At 53.9% G+C, this 17432-nt stretch overlaps 4 protein-coding genes across 4 annotated transcripts; 1 reads left to right on the top strand and 3 right to left on the bottom strand.

Annotated features, from left to right (window-relative positions):
• Window positions 1–469: 469 nt before the first annotated feature.
• Window positions 470–640, bottom strand: CABS01_04417 (uncharacterized protein; the record flags this gene model as incomplete). Its single annotated transcript, XM_060537788.1, has 1 exon — window positions 470–640. The coding sequence occupies one exon, from the start codon at window positions 638–640 to the stop codon at window positions 470–472; it is 171 nt and encodes a 56-aa protein (XP_060390633.1).
• Window positions 641–3625: 2985 nt separating this feature from the next.
• Window positions 3626–4221, top strand: CABS01_04416 (uncharacterized protein; the record flags this gene model as incomplete). The annotated part of the gene is made up of 2 exons (XM_060537787.1): window positions 3626–3801; window positions 3885–4221. The coding sequence occupies 2 exons, from the start codon at window positions 3626–3628 to the stop codon at window positions 4219–4221; spliced, it is 513 nt and encodes a 170-aa protein (XP_060390632.1).
• A 1724-nt stretch (window positions 4222–5945) lies between these two features.
• CABS01_04415 (uncharacterized protein) lies at window positions 5946–8787 on the bottom strand (the record flags this gene model as incomplete). The annotated part of the gene is made up of 6 exons (XM_060537786.1): window positions 5946–6036; window positions 6268–6328; window positions 6429–6588; window positions 6717–7754; window positions 7865–8096; window positions 8306–8787. The coding sequence occupies 6 exons, from the start codon at window positions 8785–8787 to the stop codon at window positions 5946–5948; spliced, it is 2064 nt and encodes a 687-aa protein (XP_060390631.1).
• Window positions 8788–9728: 941 nt separating this feature from the next.
• Window positions 9729–11503, bottom strand: CABS01_04414 (uncharacterized protein; the record flags this gene model as incomplete). Its single annotated transcript, XM_060537785.1, has 3 exons — window positions 9729–10081; window positions 10487–10919; window positions 11252–11503. 3 exons carry the CDS (start codon window positions 11501–11503, stop codon window positions 9729–9731), a joined length of 1038 nt encoding a protein of 345 aa, XP_060390630.1.
• Between the last annotated feature and the right edge of the window lie 5929 nt (window positions 11504–17432).

Raw genomic sequence — 17432 nt, 5'->3', positions numbered from 1 at the left:
TAGCGTATAGCGCGCCGCTTAGCCTGAGAGGTAGGGCGTTAAAGAAGAATGGTTGGTGAAGGGTATGAATTAGACGACAAGAGAGGAATGCGTGATGAATAGTGGTAGAGGCGTAAGGAACGTGAGAGCAAAGTAGTGGTACCTGAAGTAGATCAGGGAGCAAGGAAAATGGTACGGCAGGTATTCGTACTTGAATAATAAGCCGATAGGCAAGCAATAGGTAATAGTAGATGTGTTGTAAGACTGGTCGGGGAAGAAGCGAAGAGATGCGGTTGGTTCAGAAGAGGCTTCTTTATTCCTTGTTCCGCGTGTCTACAACGGCAAAAAGCACAACACGGCAGAGGGCAGGAGGAAAAAGAAACAAACAAGGACAGAAAGGGCGGGAGAAAAGGGAAAGCAATGGCATGTATCTGTATCGGTTGTTCTTGCGCACGATGTGTACAATGTACTTTACGAGGCACACCAGACTTTACAACGAACCGGCAAGGGTTCCTGAAGGGGAGGGACTCGAGGAGATGGAAAGACAAGGGCGGGAGGCTCTCTGATGGGGACCATGTATCCGTACACTACTGTGTACGGAAGACCAGAGAGGCAGATGCAGAACAGACGCAGATGCTAGCGCGATGAAACAAGTATGCATGCACGACCAGGAGGATACGGACCATTGGAACGCCGTCAATGGTGCGTATTGGCCCGCGTCTAGGATACAGTGATGGGGCAAGTTGCAAGCCGCAAGCCGCAAGATTCGAGAAGAAGGACAGGCCAGCCGTTGGTTTTCTGCGTCTACGGCACGGACAGCCACCGTCCACGCAGACGCGTTTTCCAAATCTGGACTGAATGGTCATGGCATAGTATGGTACATAATTTGCACATCATGTCTTGCCCTCGAACTTGTCAGGGTCGATTCGAGAGAAGAGAGAGCGAACAGAGACCCAAATTGCTCAGCAGAGTAACGGGACGGGGCAGCAGGAAAGGTCCGAGGTCAACGACAAGCTTGAAGCCGCAATGGAAGCCGATGCGTCCCATTCCACGACGGTTTCCATTTCATTTCGTCAGGGTGCCCTCCCTGGTGGTGCCCCCGGCGCCCCTCGTGGCCTTCGCCGTCGCCGTTCGCTCGCCGCCCCCTGCTCCATGTCGTTCTTGGCTTCCCTGGCTCGGGGGATAGCCCTTGTTTGAGGCCAGTGCTTGGGGCGCCCAGAGCAGTGGGGAAGGAGAAAGGACGTGGGACCCCCCTTGGCTGGAAGAGCATGTTGGAGTTTTTGGACTCTTGGATGAGCCATTGGATGAGCCATTGGACATTTGGGGGTCGTGGACTTGAGTCTCGGAGGACTGGAAGTGGTGGTCGTCGCGCTAGAGGCGCAGACGGTGACACCTCGACCAACTGAACTCGGCGTCCTTGCCCATCCAAGGCAAGCCACCTTTTTGTTGTGCAGGTCGGAGCAGGCCATTTGCCAGGGGACACAGAGCCGGGACTAGACGTGAGCTGCAAGAGTTGCGTGTGGTGTCTGTTGTTGTGGTAGGTCTGTGTGGTTGAGAATGAGTCGGGATTGGACGAGGAACGTGGGTGGACGTTGACTTTGACCAATTGTCACGTTTGAGATATCGTGTGTCGTCCATACGCAGGAGGAGGGCGTCTTGGGCGTCGTGGGCGTGTATGAGCGACGTGAGGGATGAGTGGAATGTGGGAGAACGAGGGGCGTAGACAGTCACCTAGGTCTTGGGCACATTGTACCGGTATTCGATACTCGCCATCCAGGCAAGCACCAAGCCAGCGACGTCGGCTCTTCTATCCATCAACAAACAACGTCCCAGGCGTCGATCAAGGGAACGGGTGGTGAGCGGGGGGCGGGCATGTTGAAGCGGAATCATCGTGAGAAGTGGCACGAAAATGGCCAATATTGGGGCTCGTTACACCGACTGAATAAGGTATGGTATGTGGGCAGTGTATTGGCAAAAGTAAGTACTCCGTTGTGCCCATACAAAGCTATGAAAAGAGGCCTGGGTATCAATCGTTGGATTCTCTCATCTCGTCAGTGGCAGTTCCAGTTCCAGGACCACACTTTTCCCACGGATATGCAATGTCTCAGCCTCAACGCAAAACAGTTTACCCTCCCGAATGCCTAAAAGGTCATTGTGATCCACGCGACCTGCTTGTTAAACGACCGTGACCACCCCCACATGCGCGACTCACCTGCACTGACAGCTGTGAGATGAGGAGTCGACGGATGGTACGAAGTTTTTGTAGATGTCTAGGGTACCAGGTACGGATACCATGCCTGAGAAGTACCTCTGGTGGGGACTAAGGTACTTTACTGTGTAGAAAGCTCCTCCTGCCTGCGTGACTGCCGCTATCTGTGGTCCTAACATGATATCTGCAGGCGGCACTGAGTAAGAACTTTCCGTGGGTAACTACTTCGTAAGGATTCGAGAAGAAGAGTAACGGCCTGGGTGGAAAGAGTATGGAGTCTGTGGAAAGGCAATTCCCGGCCCTGCCGGCTCCATTGTACCCGGATTGCTGGTCCGACTTCTCCTCCGAGGAGCTGCCGCATCTGGCGTCTTGTTTCAGTCTTTGCTTCCTTTTCTTTTTTTTTCCACATCAACATGGGCCCAACAAGGGAACTCGCTCCCGCTGCCCGTCCCGCCGTGGCTCATTCCATGAATCCATGTTGAGGTCACAAGTCGGAGGTCACTTTTGTGTCTTGTGGTCCGTGTGTGTCAACCTCACCTCGCATCGCCAGATACGAGACTACCAGTACCTACCTTCATCCTCGTTTGGTCCTCGGGTTGCAACAAGCCTGCACATACCGATAACAAGAGCCAAAGACAGTCATCGAGAGTCGGTGTGTGATTGATGATGCCGCCTACGGCTACATACTACTACTCTACACACGGATACTGCCACCCGCTACCACTCTAGATTCGCATCACTCGACCCGGTTCTTGGCCTTGTCGCTACCAAACCCCGACTCTATCCGTGCTGATCGGGTGAAGGCATCGACCAGCGACAGGCCTCGTCTCTCAAGTCCACGCTCTTGTATGATGAATCCTAGTCGTTCTTCAAGTTGACGGACGAGTCGTGGACGAGGTCAAAGCCATGCTGCTCGAGGGTGCTGGTAATTCTTACCAACAATCCACACTGCGTCTAACCTCTTAGTCTGTCGGCCATCGGCCAACACCATCGGAAATCGACCAAGCCTAGCTAGCATCTTCACCCGACATGGCGTCCCAGATCCCGCCATCCAAGACCTCTATCGCCAACTAGTCGTCCAATATCATGACGCCGCGCTAGGGTATCAGCGAACGCCTGCCTCACCCCAATAGGAAGTGAGCGAAGGCCCCGGCAAACGGAATGCTGGAATTTCGAGCGTCCTGCCATCAAGAATCAACGGCACTAACTCGTCTCGTCCGCCTGGCCGTTTGCACTATCTCATTTGCGGTTGGATGCCTCTGTCACTCTGACTGGCGCCGCCGCCGTCAGACCTGACAGCCATTCACACTAGATTCTAGCTGGTTGAATCCCGATTGCTCAACGACTCTCCATCTTTTGTGGTAGCGCTGGCTTCAGCTCCTCAGAAGCAACGCTGCACTTGCAGAGATGTGATTGCTAGCCTCTCGGACGAATCCAATGTGCCACCGAGCCGCAGGTTACGACGGAGTTTTCCTCACTTGGATCGCTGCAACCACATGCCACGTCCTCCTGCATGCACCTGCCACCTGCCTGCATTACCTATTCTTGGTTCACGCCAGCGGCAACCTCTGGATGCTGCGGCACAACTACCTCACTCAATACTCCAATACTGCGTAGGAATCAAGAAGTTTCCATCACAACTCACTTTGAGCCCCTTCTTGTAGGAGCGAAACCCTTTCTAAGCCGTGTCTTCCAGCCCCCCCGTCGACGACGTGCAGCATCTTCGCGTCCAAAAGACAGGCCAGTATCCATACAACTGCATTTGGGACAGCCCCACATCGCAGGATTCAGAGGAGGCTAAACCACCACATGGCTTGCAAGCCTTTTGCCCGTCGAGCAGGACCCCCGCTGTCCCCTATTGTCTGCCTAGATCAAGACCATTCCAATTCTGGGCGAAGCTCGATGACAGTCCCACGGCTCGTATCAATGTGGACAGCTTCTCCGCAACGCAATATGGTGGCTTCTTTGGCCTGCTCACCCTGACTCGTGGGGGGTTTTCAGCAACGGCTAAAGGCACCGCGAACCCGCCGTGATTCTTTTCCCTTGAGGTTCTGGTTTAAAACACCTTGCCAGAGTCGCACGGAACAAAGCGTCGGAAGAATTATTGGCCAGTCAGCTATTTTCGGTGCCTATATGCGATCACGATATAGCTTCGTCCAGGAAGGCGGCGGCTCCCTCGTGGACAACCAACATCATGCAATGCATATTGCAGTTACGTGGGCGATACAGGTAGCAAAGCCATGCCAAATCACCCACACGGAGTGCTCGTGCCTAGTCAATCACGTCAATGTAGCCCCCCTAGTCCAACCTCGATCCAACACCTGAGAAGCTATCCCGCTCCAGCAACGGTTTGATCGTCTTGCACAGTGGACCTTGGCGGAGCATCATATAGCGAGACAACCGACTTATGATCGCCCGTCAGCCCAGAGCACGAGCGGCCGGCATCTATAGGAGCCGAGTATAATAAATGGCACACGGCTGAAGCTGCTGGCAAAGCACATTACTCGCCAGCGCTCTCCCAGCCATCGGAACACACATCCAATTGGTGGTTTGCCCCGGAATTAGCCATGTCTCATAGACATGGAGATGAACCATTCTTCTGGAAGCGAGTTGAAGTGCCGACCGAATGTGAGTGATCTGGGCTGTGCAATGTCCTAGCTCACACTATACATCCGGATGTCTAAGCTTCCCAAACTTGGCTGCGCAGTTGGGATGGTACAATCTGATAATAACAGATGTGATGGCCAACAAGATATATTCGCTGCGCGGAGTCAAGGCAGAGTGCACAACGCAGCGAGATTCAACGCAACCAGATATACAGAGTACGAGATAGGCGACAGGCTTTTTCACTTTGGTCTTGTCTTTACGACAGACATGGCTTCAACCCAACACAGGAGAGAGAGCCCTGGTCAAATTACAGATGATATCTTGTGCCAAGAAGGATCAAGACTGATTTGTTGAGTTCTGGTGCGGGCAATCCAATATCAGCCGCAGTCTCAGGTCTGCTTTCAAATACTTTATCCGTACGAATAGTCCGCAGACTCCGTACATAACCCCAAAGGCACCGCGAATTCCAGCGCACAATCTCGTCGAGACCGAGAGGGTAACGTCCAAGTCAAGCATCCCCCTCCTCCTCGGTAGGAGAATATGGCGGGTCTGGCCACGCGAACAAGGATGGCACAGGTCGCCAGACGTGGAAAGTAACCTGAAACATACATGGATGCCACTTTCTTCGTCTGATCAGTGACGGCTGACATCTGTGCCCCCGTCCCTCCACTCCAAAGGACCCAAAATCTTTCTCTCCCTTCTTCTTTCGTCCGCTGCCCAGGACCGCGAACACGACACGACAAGCCACGACCCAAGTCGTCTATGCCCTAGCGCCCATCAACTTGCGTCAACGGACGCACCCTCCCCCAATGAACCCCTGGTGGGCCGCGAGCATGGTCGACGGCCGATTCAAAATTCTACGATACGCCGCGCCGAAAGTCAGACAATGCAGCCTTTTCCTGTTTTGGCATCGTTGGGAAACCAGCACATCCCGTCGCATAAGGATTCATCCCAGCTACCCCTCCACGGCGGGCCACCACATCGACAAAGCCGGTTCGTCGGTATTCCAGATCGTCTGTTCTTTCTAGCCACGAGTCCTCTCGTCGCATAAAGGTCGACATTGGAGAGGGGCGGACCTTGCATGGAAGATGGTCCCTCGGTAACGCCGCCAGCCCACGATCTCCCCAACCGTCCCAAATTTAGGGACCTTTCAGGACCCTTGAAGTGACGATAAATCCGGGTAACGTAGATCAGCGTTCTCTTCGAGGAAATCCATCCACCGTTTGAGAAAGTTGCTGCCTCTGATCATGGCACAACCCAAGTTAGCACAAAAAGAAAAGAAAAAAAAGAAGAAGAAACAGGCCCGAGATGTTGGACGTTTGACGCGGCTCAGCAGATGTCTCAGGATAAGCCTGCCACCATCTGTGCAGACTGCAGAGGTGCTCTGCGCCGCACGCCCCAAATTCAACTAGGGAAGGGGAAGGTTTGGGGAAGAAGGGGGAAAAGAAAGCAATTTTCTCAAACCGACTCACCTCTTGACTGTCTCTGAATCTCCGATCACCGTCAGCGAGCGTTTGGGTCTCGTCATCGCCACTAAGAACGCATTAACATTCATGCGCTAACGGTCGGCCGCATACTGGGATCTTCCCAGCCTGGCCGCGGCCGGCGGGATCATCTCTCGTTTGAAGCTTACCGTTCAGTCGGCGCTTCTCGCCCAGGAACCCTACTTCTCCTACGGAGTTGCTCCGTACAAGGCTGACAATGACGGCCTCTTTTTCACGGCCCTGGAATCCGTCAACGCTGCCCAGCTCGATGCCAGGGAACCGTTCTTTCAGGGGCGCTAAAATGGCGAGCTGCGTTCGGTTCATCCGATGTCAGCTTTCATGCCTTGCGGCTCTTCGCGACGGACCCAAGATTTCCAAACAGAAGATCCATAATCAAAGGGGGGGAAGGGGGCTTCGTTGGGTTTGACCAGGCTTACCTGAGCGTTGTAAGGGGTCACGACGGCGATGTCCTCTGGCTTCACTCCCGCGTCGACCAGCTTCTGGACGTGTTGCCGGACCAAGGCCCCTTCCATCTCGTTGCTCTTGCTCTCCCCGTGCAAGCTGAACTTTGCCTTCTTGACGGCGTCCTTGTCGTCGTCCTCGCTCCTCTCGGGGTAGTCGCCCCCTTGCGTGTCGATGAAGACGACCGGCTCGTTGGTGTCTTCCGTGTCCTCGACCTCGTACGGCAGGTCTCTGAGCAAGCGCTCCTTGACCGCCTCCGCGGCGATGAGCTTTCCTTCGTAAAGCTCGTCCGACGGGAACCTCATGATGTTCTCGTGCATGCGGTACTGTGTGGTGAGCATACGCTTGATGGATGACCCGTGTAGGGCGAGAAGCCTATCAAACAGGGTCGTCTCCAGCGTCATGCCCTTGATATGCTTCTTCTCCGCGTCTTCTATGGGGGCCGCTGACTTTGCTGCCGCCGGCGGCTTCACCTTGGAATTGAGCGACTTGATTGTCGGCGGCAGCTGCAGATGATCGCCGGCACAAACGGCCTTCTTGGCCGACAGTAAAGGCACCCAGCACTGCGCCTCAAGCGCCTGGCTCGCCTCGTCAATGATGACGACGTCGAACTGCTGGTCCCGGAGCTGGTGTCCGCCCGCGCCGTGCAGCGTCGCCAGGACGACTTTGCTCTCGCGAATCAAGTTTGCGACGCAGCCGCGCTCGCGCTCGCGGAATTCCTTGCGGAGCTCCTTGAGGTCGGCGTAGATTTGGCGCTTCTCGCGGCCGTTGCGCGTTTTTTTTATAGAGGCCTGTTTTGCGTCCATTTCGGCGCGGACGTCCTTGACGATGGCGCCGGCCTCGGAGGTCTGGGTGAGGACGTCGAGGGAGTGGGCGAGGACGCTGGGGAGGAGGCGGGCCGGGTGGCCGAGGCGGAGGATGGGGATCTTGTGCGGGGCGAGGCGCTCTACGATGTTGTCGACGGAGATGTTGGAGGGGCCGCAGACGAGGATGCGGAGATTGAGCTTGATGAGCTGGAGGATTAGTTCGATTAGGGTGTGTGTTTTGCCCGTCTTTTTCCTCCTTTTTCGTCAGCCATGGCGTTTCTTTCATCGGGTCGGTTAGGGGATCAAGTCAGACTCACGCCTGGCGGGCCGTGGATCAGGGCAACTTCGCGGGACGCGAGGGCGAACCGGATGGCGTCCTTTTGGGAGTCGTTGAGAGACGGGTCGATCCATTGGATCTTTGCGAGCTCCGGGTCGGATGCTAGGTCCGGGGGCACCGGTGACGGGCTCGAGAGGCCGAAGAGGACGCGCATGAAGGCCGTGTATTCCGATTCCGTCATCTTTTCGATCTTGCCCATGGTTTGGCTCATCCTGTAGGCGCTTGTTAGTCCTGTCTGCTCCTCCGCTAGGTGCTGCAGCATTGTGATACTGCCACAAGTCGTCAATCACGGAGAGCCCAGCCTGCTTCCGTGAAGTCTCGCACCAAGTGACGCAGCTGACAGACTCCATCTCTGTCAAGCATTTGATCCTTGACCGACAGACGACCGAAAAGGAAATGAGTCAAGAGCAGAAGATCTCACCTCCGGTACGTGACATCGTCAGCAACCTTGACAATCCAAACCCTCCCCGTAAACTCCCTCTCCTCCCCCTTCCCCTCATCAACAGCAACACCAACAAGCTCCCTCCTAACCCTCGTAACCACCCCCCTCGCCCCTTTACTCTCGAGCTCCTTCACCTCCTTCTTCTTGGCGTTTCCCGCAGGCTGCTCCGAGATGAGCACAATGTCCCCCGGACGGAGGCCATGCTCGGGTAGTTCACCGGAAGAAGAAGCAACGGCGGGATCGGAGGATAGTTCGAGGACGGTGCGGCCGCCTAGACCTGTGCGGCGGGCGGTGACGACGAGGTTGGGCAGGGCGAGGCCTGCGCGCTGGAGGGCCGTGGGGGAGTGCGAGGAGACGAGGGCGGACGATTCCGAGACTTCTGCGGCGAGTTCGGCTTCGAGGAGGGTGAGCTGGGTTGTTGCGAAGGAGGGGGGGGAGAGGGGTTCTGTTGAGGGGGACATGTTTGTATTTTGTGAGGGGGGTCTTTTCTGTTCCCTTTATTGACGTGGTCCCAATGCTTTTTTTCTTCTTCCCCCTTTCCTGGCGCCTCTTTCTGAGTTAGGTTGTCTTGTCGGCGGGATGAGTTCTCGTGGCCTCATGTGCGCGCGAGTAAATGGGTGGTGATATTGAGATTGTGGGAAAGTGAGGTGAGGGAGCTGCGGTCGAGATGAAAGAGTGTGTGTCGTTGTCTGCGCCTGTTGTAAGTGGTTCTGTGCGGGTTCCCCACAATGTGAGGTGCAGCTGGCTCAGCTTTTTTTGACGTCATCTGATAGGTTGGGGTTTTAGAGGGGTGAAAGCTCTCGACACTCGGCTCTTGGCTTTCAGGTAAGGAGATGAGATGAGATGAGGTGCCCGAACGGGCCGGATGCCTGCGTCTTGCGATGCGTCTCTGATGCAATTGCCCTTTGTGGGTTTCGCGTCGGACAGAGGTTGGCATGGTAGATTACATGTAATACAAATACGCATGATGCCGGTTGAGAAAGGGTTACTCAGATAGCGAATTCGTCTTCAAGTGAACGTGCTCACTGAGCCGCCCAATTCTGCAAGGATTAAACTGGGCTTGCTTAAATATTAACGTTGTCGATTTCCGCAGCCATTATAGTATCGCATTCAAGTGTACTCTGTCTCCTAGCTTCAAGGTGGATTTCTCACGTCACCGTAGAAAATTGCTGGTTATGCTACAGTATCCTCGGTTGTGTATTATCAGGGTATTATATACTCATTGCTGCGTCATATCAGAAGCAAATAGACATAATGTAGATAACGCATCTTTCAACCAACTCAAATCCCAGGTGTCACCTCAATGCAGAACGCTCTCATTTCAAACATATGCAGCCAGACTTAGGCACCAAACATATGAACGCCCCGTATAAAGACCAAAACCTGTCACACGATGGACAAATCACCGCTCCCTGCTCGTAGGACTCACAACCACAACCACAACCAAGCTCACAGCCATCAGCGCAAACGCCACCACGGACACGATGATAATGGTCCCGCGGCTCGCGGGGAACTTGCCCTTCATCACCCACTGCTGCGCGCGGAAGTAACGCTGGTAGCCCAAAAACAAAATGAGGATGCTGATGCCCAGGAACGTCGCGCCGAGCGGCTTGCCCAGCTGGCGGAGGGTGTGGCTGTTCGGGTCGTCGGCCCCCGGCGTCGAGAGGGACGAGTTGAGGCGGAAGAGCTGCGTTACGGCGATGCCTATGGAGGCGAAGGCGAGAGATGTGCGGAGCCATGCGAGGAATGTTCGTTCTGTTTTTTTGGTGAGAAGAGTTAGTTAGTCCCGGTTAGCTGGAGCTGTATACGGCTGTCATGATTCTTCATAGGTGAAAGTGCCAAAAGAATTCGCAAAAAAGAGTAGCTCATAGCGTGGAGTCGAACTCAAGGGGTCGAGGTCCGTCTCGAAAGACATGTGGAAATCCCTAGTCCCCAGCTGAGTGTTCCACTGAGCTAAAGCGCCCGGGGGAGTTGGCCCCCGTTTGCCTGGGAGATGGAGGAGGATGGGTTATTCATGAAGGGATACGCTGTGGCCATTGGCAGCCGTAGAGAAGCGTTGAACCGTGATGGGTTGGAGAGGCGGCTGAACCGTCTAGGTTGAGGGGGAAGCTGACCCGGATGGGCTGAGCTCTCGTGACAAAGTGCGAGCGCAATACGTACCGAGCGCCAGGTGATCGCGAGCCACGCTGCCCTTGTTCTCCAGCTCGATGCTCTGGAAGCTGGACAGCAGAATCGTGTACCAGGGTTCCTTCCTCTGCGCTTCTCTCTCCCGCTCCTCCCGCGCGACCACGGCATCGTAGTCTTCGTCCTCCCCTTCCTCCTCGGCCTGCGCCGGCAGGGAGTTCCTCGTCGACTGGACCGACTTGCGCGGCCGCATGCCGGTCAGCTCCGGGGTCGTCGCTGTGGTGGTTACGGCGGACGGTTGCGGCGCCGAGTTCATGCTCTGGTAATTGCGGTCCGGGCCGCGGGAGATGATGCCGACGTTCTCATTGTGAGAGCCATCCGCGCGGGAGTAGTGCCGCGGGGGGCTGGCGGGAGCGGAGCGGCTTGTTGAGAGTCCGCCGCCCATGGCTTGTGCGCGGCCTCGTGCGTTCTGTTTTGGGGGAGAGAGGGAAGGTGTAAGTAGGAGGAGGTATGTATGATGGTAGACGGGGAGAATGATCCGGAATTAGGAAGGAGAACAGAACATGGGGATGGGCAGAAAGGAAACGGAGAAGCGAGGTCAATGTTGAATTAACTAGGGTTCAGAGAGAAATGCCGTGGATTGGCGGCCAGAAGGGTCGGTGCCAAGCGATGAGCGAAATGTACATGCTCGTAGACGACACACGTTTAAACACACGCAGAGAGGGTTCCACAGTCCCAGATCCTCGGTTGGCGATGGGGTAGGATGCAGAAGCGAAAGGAGCTACAGGTAGAAGAACGTACCTCTAATATCTCGTTGATGCGCTCGTTGGTGCTCTGCCTCCGAGAGAGCGAGCGCGGGGACGCTGGCGAGCGTCCGTCGTAGGAGGAGGAGCGCCTACTTAACCCTCTCGGCGAGGCGGTCGCAGAGGACTGGGATTGCGGTGGATGAGCATCGGACGACGGTGGTGGTGGTGGAGGAGGAGGTGCAGGAGGAAAAGCAGTAGCCGGTGCCGCTGCCGGCATCGATGCGGCTTCGTCCTTGGCGGAGGCCATCACGTCCGAGACATGGGCAGTTGACGTCGAGTACCCTCAGACCGAATAGATAGAGAGGCACACTGGTAAAAACGCGGTTTGAAGATGGCGTCCCTCACGCCAGAACAAGGGTCTGGTGACGTGATCAAGAGGCGGAGAGACGGTTTGAAAGGCGAAAATGGCGAAAAATGGCACTAAAATGTTTCTTGCCCAGAATTCGGCTCTTGGGGAAAGCTCTCCTCCCCGTTGAGCTTAGGTATGGAGAAGGTTGGGTGGGCGATCGCGCAGGGCGGCTGATGGAGGTGCGTTAGTGCCGTTTTCCTCATGCAATGCCGCCGTTCGCTAGCGCAATTTCTCGGCCGGCGGCGGAGGATGCGGTAATGGGGACCGACCTGGGATGCCTTGCCAGTGGAGGACTGGAAGGATGGTAAGTAGTTGAGAGGAGTATGGTGTAGGTAGTGAGGTGGTAGAGAAAAAAAGTAGCGTAGGAATAAAGTTTCAGCAAGATGAGGCTGGCAAGTGCAGGTCCTTTGCTGTAAAGAAATGAGACGAGACGAGTCGAGTTTCCGTCTTCTTCACGTGTACATGGTGAAAAAGGAACCCCATGACATAGCTTGGGCCCCTCCAGAGCTTTATCTGATTTGATCCATTGGGGAATTTGGGATGGAGGGGGTTACCGTTCACTGGTTGGTCGCCGACCATCCCAAGATCTAGGCCGTCTCTAGAATTCTGGGGGGGAGCCGCTTGACCCCGCCGATGCCGATGGCACGGAGCCTGGTCCTACCCGTCGCCAATCGGACCGGCTGTCGGGGCGGCTGGACGGATACGGGTCACCTTCGGCCCACGGTCGACGTCTGACAGCCTCACTTCTATCCTTTGCAGCAGTAAACACACTTTAGTTATACGCCTATCTTGATGTTTTAGGGAACTCTGACGATCACCAGGCCTTGGGGTGTCTAATGCGCCGTTCAATCTTTCAGTGCATTCGCTGGCGGCCCAGGGCTAGCGCGATGTCACCCAGCGGACATGGAATGCGACTGTGTGACTTTGAAGTTCTGCAGTCTTTCCCAGCTAATATAACTTGTGATTATTTGAGGTAATCTCTGAACGACTGTCTTGCTGTTGAAAGGGGTTACTCTCATGGGAAATATAGCCATTAGCTAGAAGTAGACAATCTCACAAGATGCTTCTCGAGTACTCTTGGTGATCATTAGTGTGCAGAATCCACTTCGGGCGAAAATAACAGACTGACGAACAGAATGATCGCCTCGATTCACCAACAATCTGTTTCGCGAGAAATGATAAACATGTTCCACGTTGCCAAATTTTATCCAAGTTCCTATGCCGGGCCGTCTTCTGGCATAGCATGAGGTAGATAAGTAAAACACAGTCCAGGCTCTGTTGGTCTACATCAGCAACTGACAGTGACTTGAATGTATAGCTGGCTTCATATACATGTCAATCCAATATATAAAAGGCCGCTTTTTCGTTGCTTCTCGCAGGTTGGATCTCTAGACGTCAGGGCTGGCGGTGACCGGAGCAGCCCCGAATCTCGTCGTTGCCATTCCCCCACAGCTACGAGGATCGCTACAAGACGATCTTACAGACTGGTGTAGGATGTTTTCAGAAGCCCACAAAGTGACTCCAAGATGGAAAGATCATCTCTTATTCGTTGCCTCCACCGCCGTAGTATTCAGTCAATAATGACCATGAGAGGGAGGGAGATCTGGAGATACATGCCCTTGTTTAGTGTGTGAATGTGTATGTTGGGGACTGGGTATCCGCTCGCTGGGGAAAAACGCGGTCTCTCGAACAAAATCACCAGAAGTCATGACTCTGCAGTCCACGAAGTGTCCCAACAAATTCTGCGTCCTGACGTCTACCTGCTCTCGGTCTTACTCGCCCGGCCGCCTGCAAACTCAACATCAACACTATCGGGAACGTCGTAGGCCACTATAAAATGACAATGCCGATTCTGTAGGCTTAAAGAGTTCCAGGTCAATGTCACTGTTGGCGCGATGCCCTCTATGGCGTGTCTCAAGACCGAGCGATCGTCTAATATCTGTAGATGCGCGTATAGCGACGAAGAACAGGATCGTATAATTCACTTTAACCAGACGCAGTTGTTCTCCTTCCCCCACGTTGCGAAAATATTCCTTTTGGTATGTCTCTGTACCGACTTTGGAAAGTAACCGACGGTATCTCGAGGCGAAGAAAGTACACTTAGCATTAGAGCCTATCTGGCTCATTGCGATGATCGCAGACGGTCTTGATCACTTGGCTCTGGACTTCAATCCGTGGAACTTGGGCATAATGAGAGCCCGCCGCCCTAGGTAGTGCGGGCTGTGGTTCCGCAGAAGAGACCCCCATGATGAAGGGTTTGAGACGTTTATATACGCAGCAAATGAAAGTCTGAGAAACTCGATCCTTCTAGACTGGAGACCATAGAGTCATCAAGCTGGATCACTGTCACAAGGAAGGGTCCCCCCATATGTCTGTTTTCTTTTTCTTTGGATTGCCCGAGTCTATCGAGATCAGGAATTTCGTCCCCTGTACGCTCAAGACTTCATATTTCGTAGTAGCTCTTCTCATTCTAAGAATATTACTCTAGGCACAGCGCAATTTTGTGCCATCTCACACATGCTATAGCCTTCACAATTTATTGATGTCCACGTCTTGGATGGCACCATCTTAAATTACAAAGGTCTCCTTCTTTGCCTCGTTGTTTAATATGGCTGACCGAAGGCAGAAAGTACGTTCGTTACGCTGTATTGAGACAGTGTTGCATACCGGTGGATACACATGACTGATGACCTCACGAAGCATTTTATTTGTAGGATGATTGATCTCAGATGAAGAGACTTCGTAATGCGACTACGGTGATGCTCATTCATTTCCAGAGACAGTCACGGGGTAAGCCGCGGTAAGTAAGAAGCCATCTACAATAGCATACAAGATAGCTCAAACGCATAGCACAAACAGGTCTTATGTGACTGGATTGCTAGACGGAGTTGCTTGTAGCCAGAGTCGAGATCAGTATTGCAAACGATCAGAGGTCGAGATCGCCTCTATCAACGACGATATCTCCATGATTTTTCCAGCCATACACCATACGAGTAATGATTACGTGACGTAACATTCGGTATCAAAACAGACGCTACGACTTGAAAACGCGGCCAGTTGCCTGTACGAAGGTGCTATAAGCTCGAATACGTGTAAAGGCTCATTAGAACTCCAAGAGCCAACGTTACGGAGGGTGGTGTCCAGGACGAATAACATGTCCCCCGGAGATCTCTCGAAGCATCGCTTCGTTCTCACCAGAGTAAAGACGTTTCTTAGATGAAATGCTTGTTGATTATGGAGGACTATCTGATTATTTTTGCTGTGAATGTTTCTACTGTAATGGCAGACTCTTTTGACATTATGTCGATACATATCCGACTACTTACGCAGGACTCAGACCCCTACAGCCTCAAATCCCAATTGAGACGGGGATCACCCAGACATAGCTGCCTCAAGTACCTGACACTCTTCTTGATGGACCCAATTGTGTCGAAAAGGAACACAAAGACCCGCAGCAAGATCACTTTATCTGGCAAGACACCACGGGAGATGGCATCTAGGTGTCATTTACGGTTAGATAAGGTCACAGGAGGACGAGGGATCTCTTGGCGGCCTAGGGAAGCTTGTAAAACTCAAGTCCTTTCAATGGCAAGGTATAGCTACGCTCAATCTCATAGGGAAGCACATGAATACTGAAAAGGACATGATGGCTCGGACCAACATGCCATCATTTCCTCACACAACTCGTCCCGGTACAACAACCATACGAAGTGTAAACATTCTAAGTTGCTGTCTCCCTGTAGAGCCCTCTACACTGGAAATGATTCTTACTTCACCCATTGAACTCATCATATCGTCAATAGAGTGTATCAAGTCACCTTTCACAACAGAGGAATAACGAGGCGAGCATGAAAACGACACCCAGCAGCGAACCACGATTCAGTAAAACATTTCTCAAGTAGGTAAAGAGAGGTATAGGCTAAAAACTCCCACCCGCACATCTAGAGGAAGGGGAAAAGCCGGCAATATCCCACCAACACAAGGTAGTCAACCGGTGTTCTTCCCTCAGTGCCTAAGCCCAGAGGTTAATATCAATGGTAAAAAAAAAAGAAGCCTTTGGCGTACGTAGGCACATCGACCATACATGATCAGAGAAGAGCCACCCTTTTCTGCTTCTCCCAATCCTCTTACTGGAAGGGACGATTATGGCACGCTTACATTCAGACACATCGCAAGACACAAGGAATCCTACGCATAGAACGCTTTACATCTGTCTGGCATGTCGCTAACACTTCAAAGCCTATAGAGCAAGAGCACGGTGACGGTTCGCAGAGACAATAGCCATCAGAGCCATCACCACCACTAGGATCTACATGTTCCCGATCAAGTAATACACTTATGGATGACCTACAATCAACGAAAGGCCCCTTTCCCCAAAGAGCAACGCCCCGATTGTCTCCGAGGCCACACGGCCACACAGCCACCAGGAAGGAGCAAGCCAACATCTCGAGATACCAACAGCCCCTGACCTCTGCATGCAGACCATTCCATCAGCCCACCTGAACTCACACTGAATATACGAGTCGAGTGAGAGCCCAAAACATCCGATTAACCTCAGAAACGAGATACGGCCTCATCGAGTCTGTGCCCAACACCGTGGCGATACACACGCCAACCCAACGCCACAGCTATCTCCAACAAGACCGATGACCCGACGACGACGACAACGACATCGCCCACAATCGCGAAAATCTCGCCGCGTCCTCGTCGCGCAGAACGCGTCCGATCAAGAAAACACGGTAACGTGTCCAGCCTTCCACCGGTCCTGCTACGCCATCTCGGGGTAGTCCTCTCACGCCGGTCCCCTCGACGATCACCAAACGACACACATGCATCTTAGCCCAACTCGTCCAGGAACGGGCTTACATACACCCACACACATAATCACGACACCCTCAAAGAAAAAAGACAAGAGGTAACCCCACAAGCCGCCTGAAACCACGCGGCGCCCTTTTTTTGGGAGACGAGTACCTACCTAGTGAGCCGGAAAAGCCCAACATGATGTTCTGTCGCCGTGGTCCCCCGTTGGCCGCGCCCCCCTCTCAACGGCTTCTTTGTCCTCCGGCGCGCCGGCGTCTTTCAGCCCAAGGGGGATCTAAAGTCCCCGCTTACCTATCAGAGAGAAAGAAAAAAACGGAATTCCGTGGTGGTGTGCTGGAGATGGCCCGCCCCGAGCCTCTTGTGTGAGACACGAAAAAAAGGTGAGGCGGCCTAAAAACCTAGTTCATGGTCCCCGAACGTTAGTCCGGTGAGTTTTGCAGAGATAGGGCGACAGCATACAGAAGAGGTCTCTCTTTCTCTCTGTGTGTGTTCCATCGTTGGGGTCGTAAGGGTCTCGGAGCTACGAGTCAGCCCATTCAAACGCCACCGCCGATAGAGAGCGAGGAAAAAAATAGGGCGCCACTCTGGCCTAGATTGATAGACCACAACCAGGAACCCGTTGCTGCCACGAGGTTGCTCAGGAAGAAGAAGAAGACGAAGAAGCGACCTGAGCAAACACACACGCCCCCGGGAGTCTCTCCCCGCGAACCCGCTTCTCGCCGCCGTTCCGGTGGTCAGACGGACTAGAGCCAACCCAACCCAGACTGAATCAGGACGGGCCCTCGACACCATCCAGGACGCATCGCCGGCCAGTCACTTGACACAGCGCCGCCTCTCCGGGGAAACGCACCTCACGCATCCCCTCGACGACGCGGAACCGCGGAGCGAGCGGTCCACGGCATCCCAAATTCCCTAAATCTTGGCCGGACTCGTCTCCTTCTCTCGCCCGTACCAAATCGCCGCCGGGCAATATAGCGTAGGCGTCAGCATCAGGGCTCGAGCCACA

The sequence above is a fragment of the Colletotrichum abscissum genome (genome assembly GCF_030869225.1).
Source record: "Colletotrichum abscissum strain IMI 504890 chromosome Unknown Scaffold_8.1, whole genome shotgun sequence".
Taxonomy (NCBI): Eukaryota; Fungi; Ascomycota; class Sordariomycetes; order Glomerellales; family Glomerellaceae; genus Colletotrichum; species Colletotrichum abscissum.
Note: the sequence above shows the minus strand (reverse complement) of the source record. Positions and strands in the feature narration are given on the sequence as shown.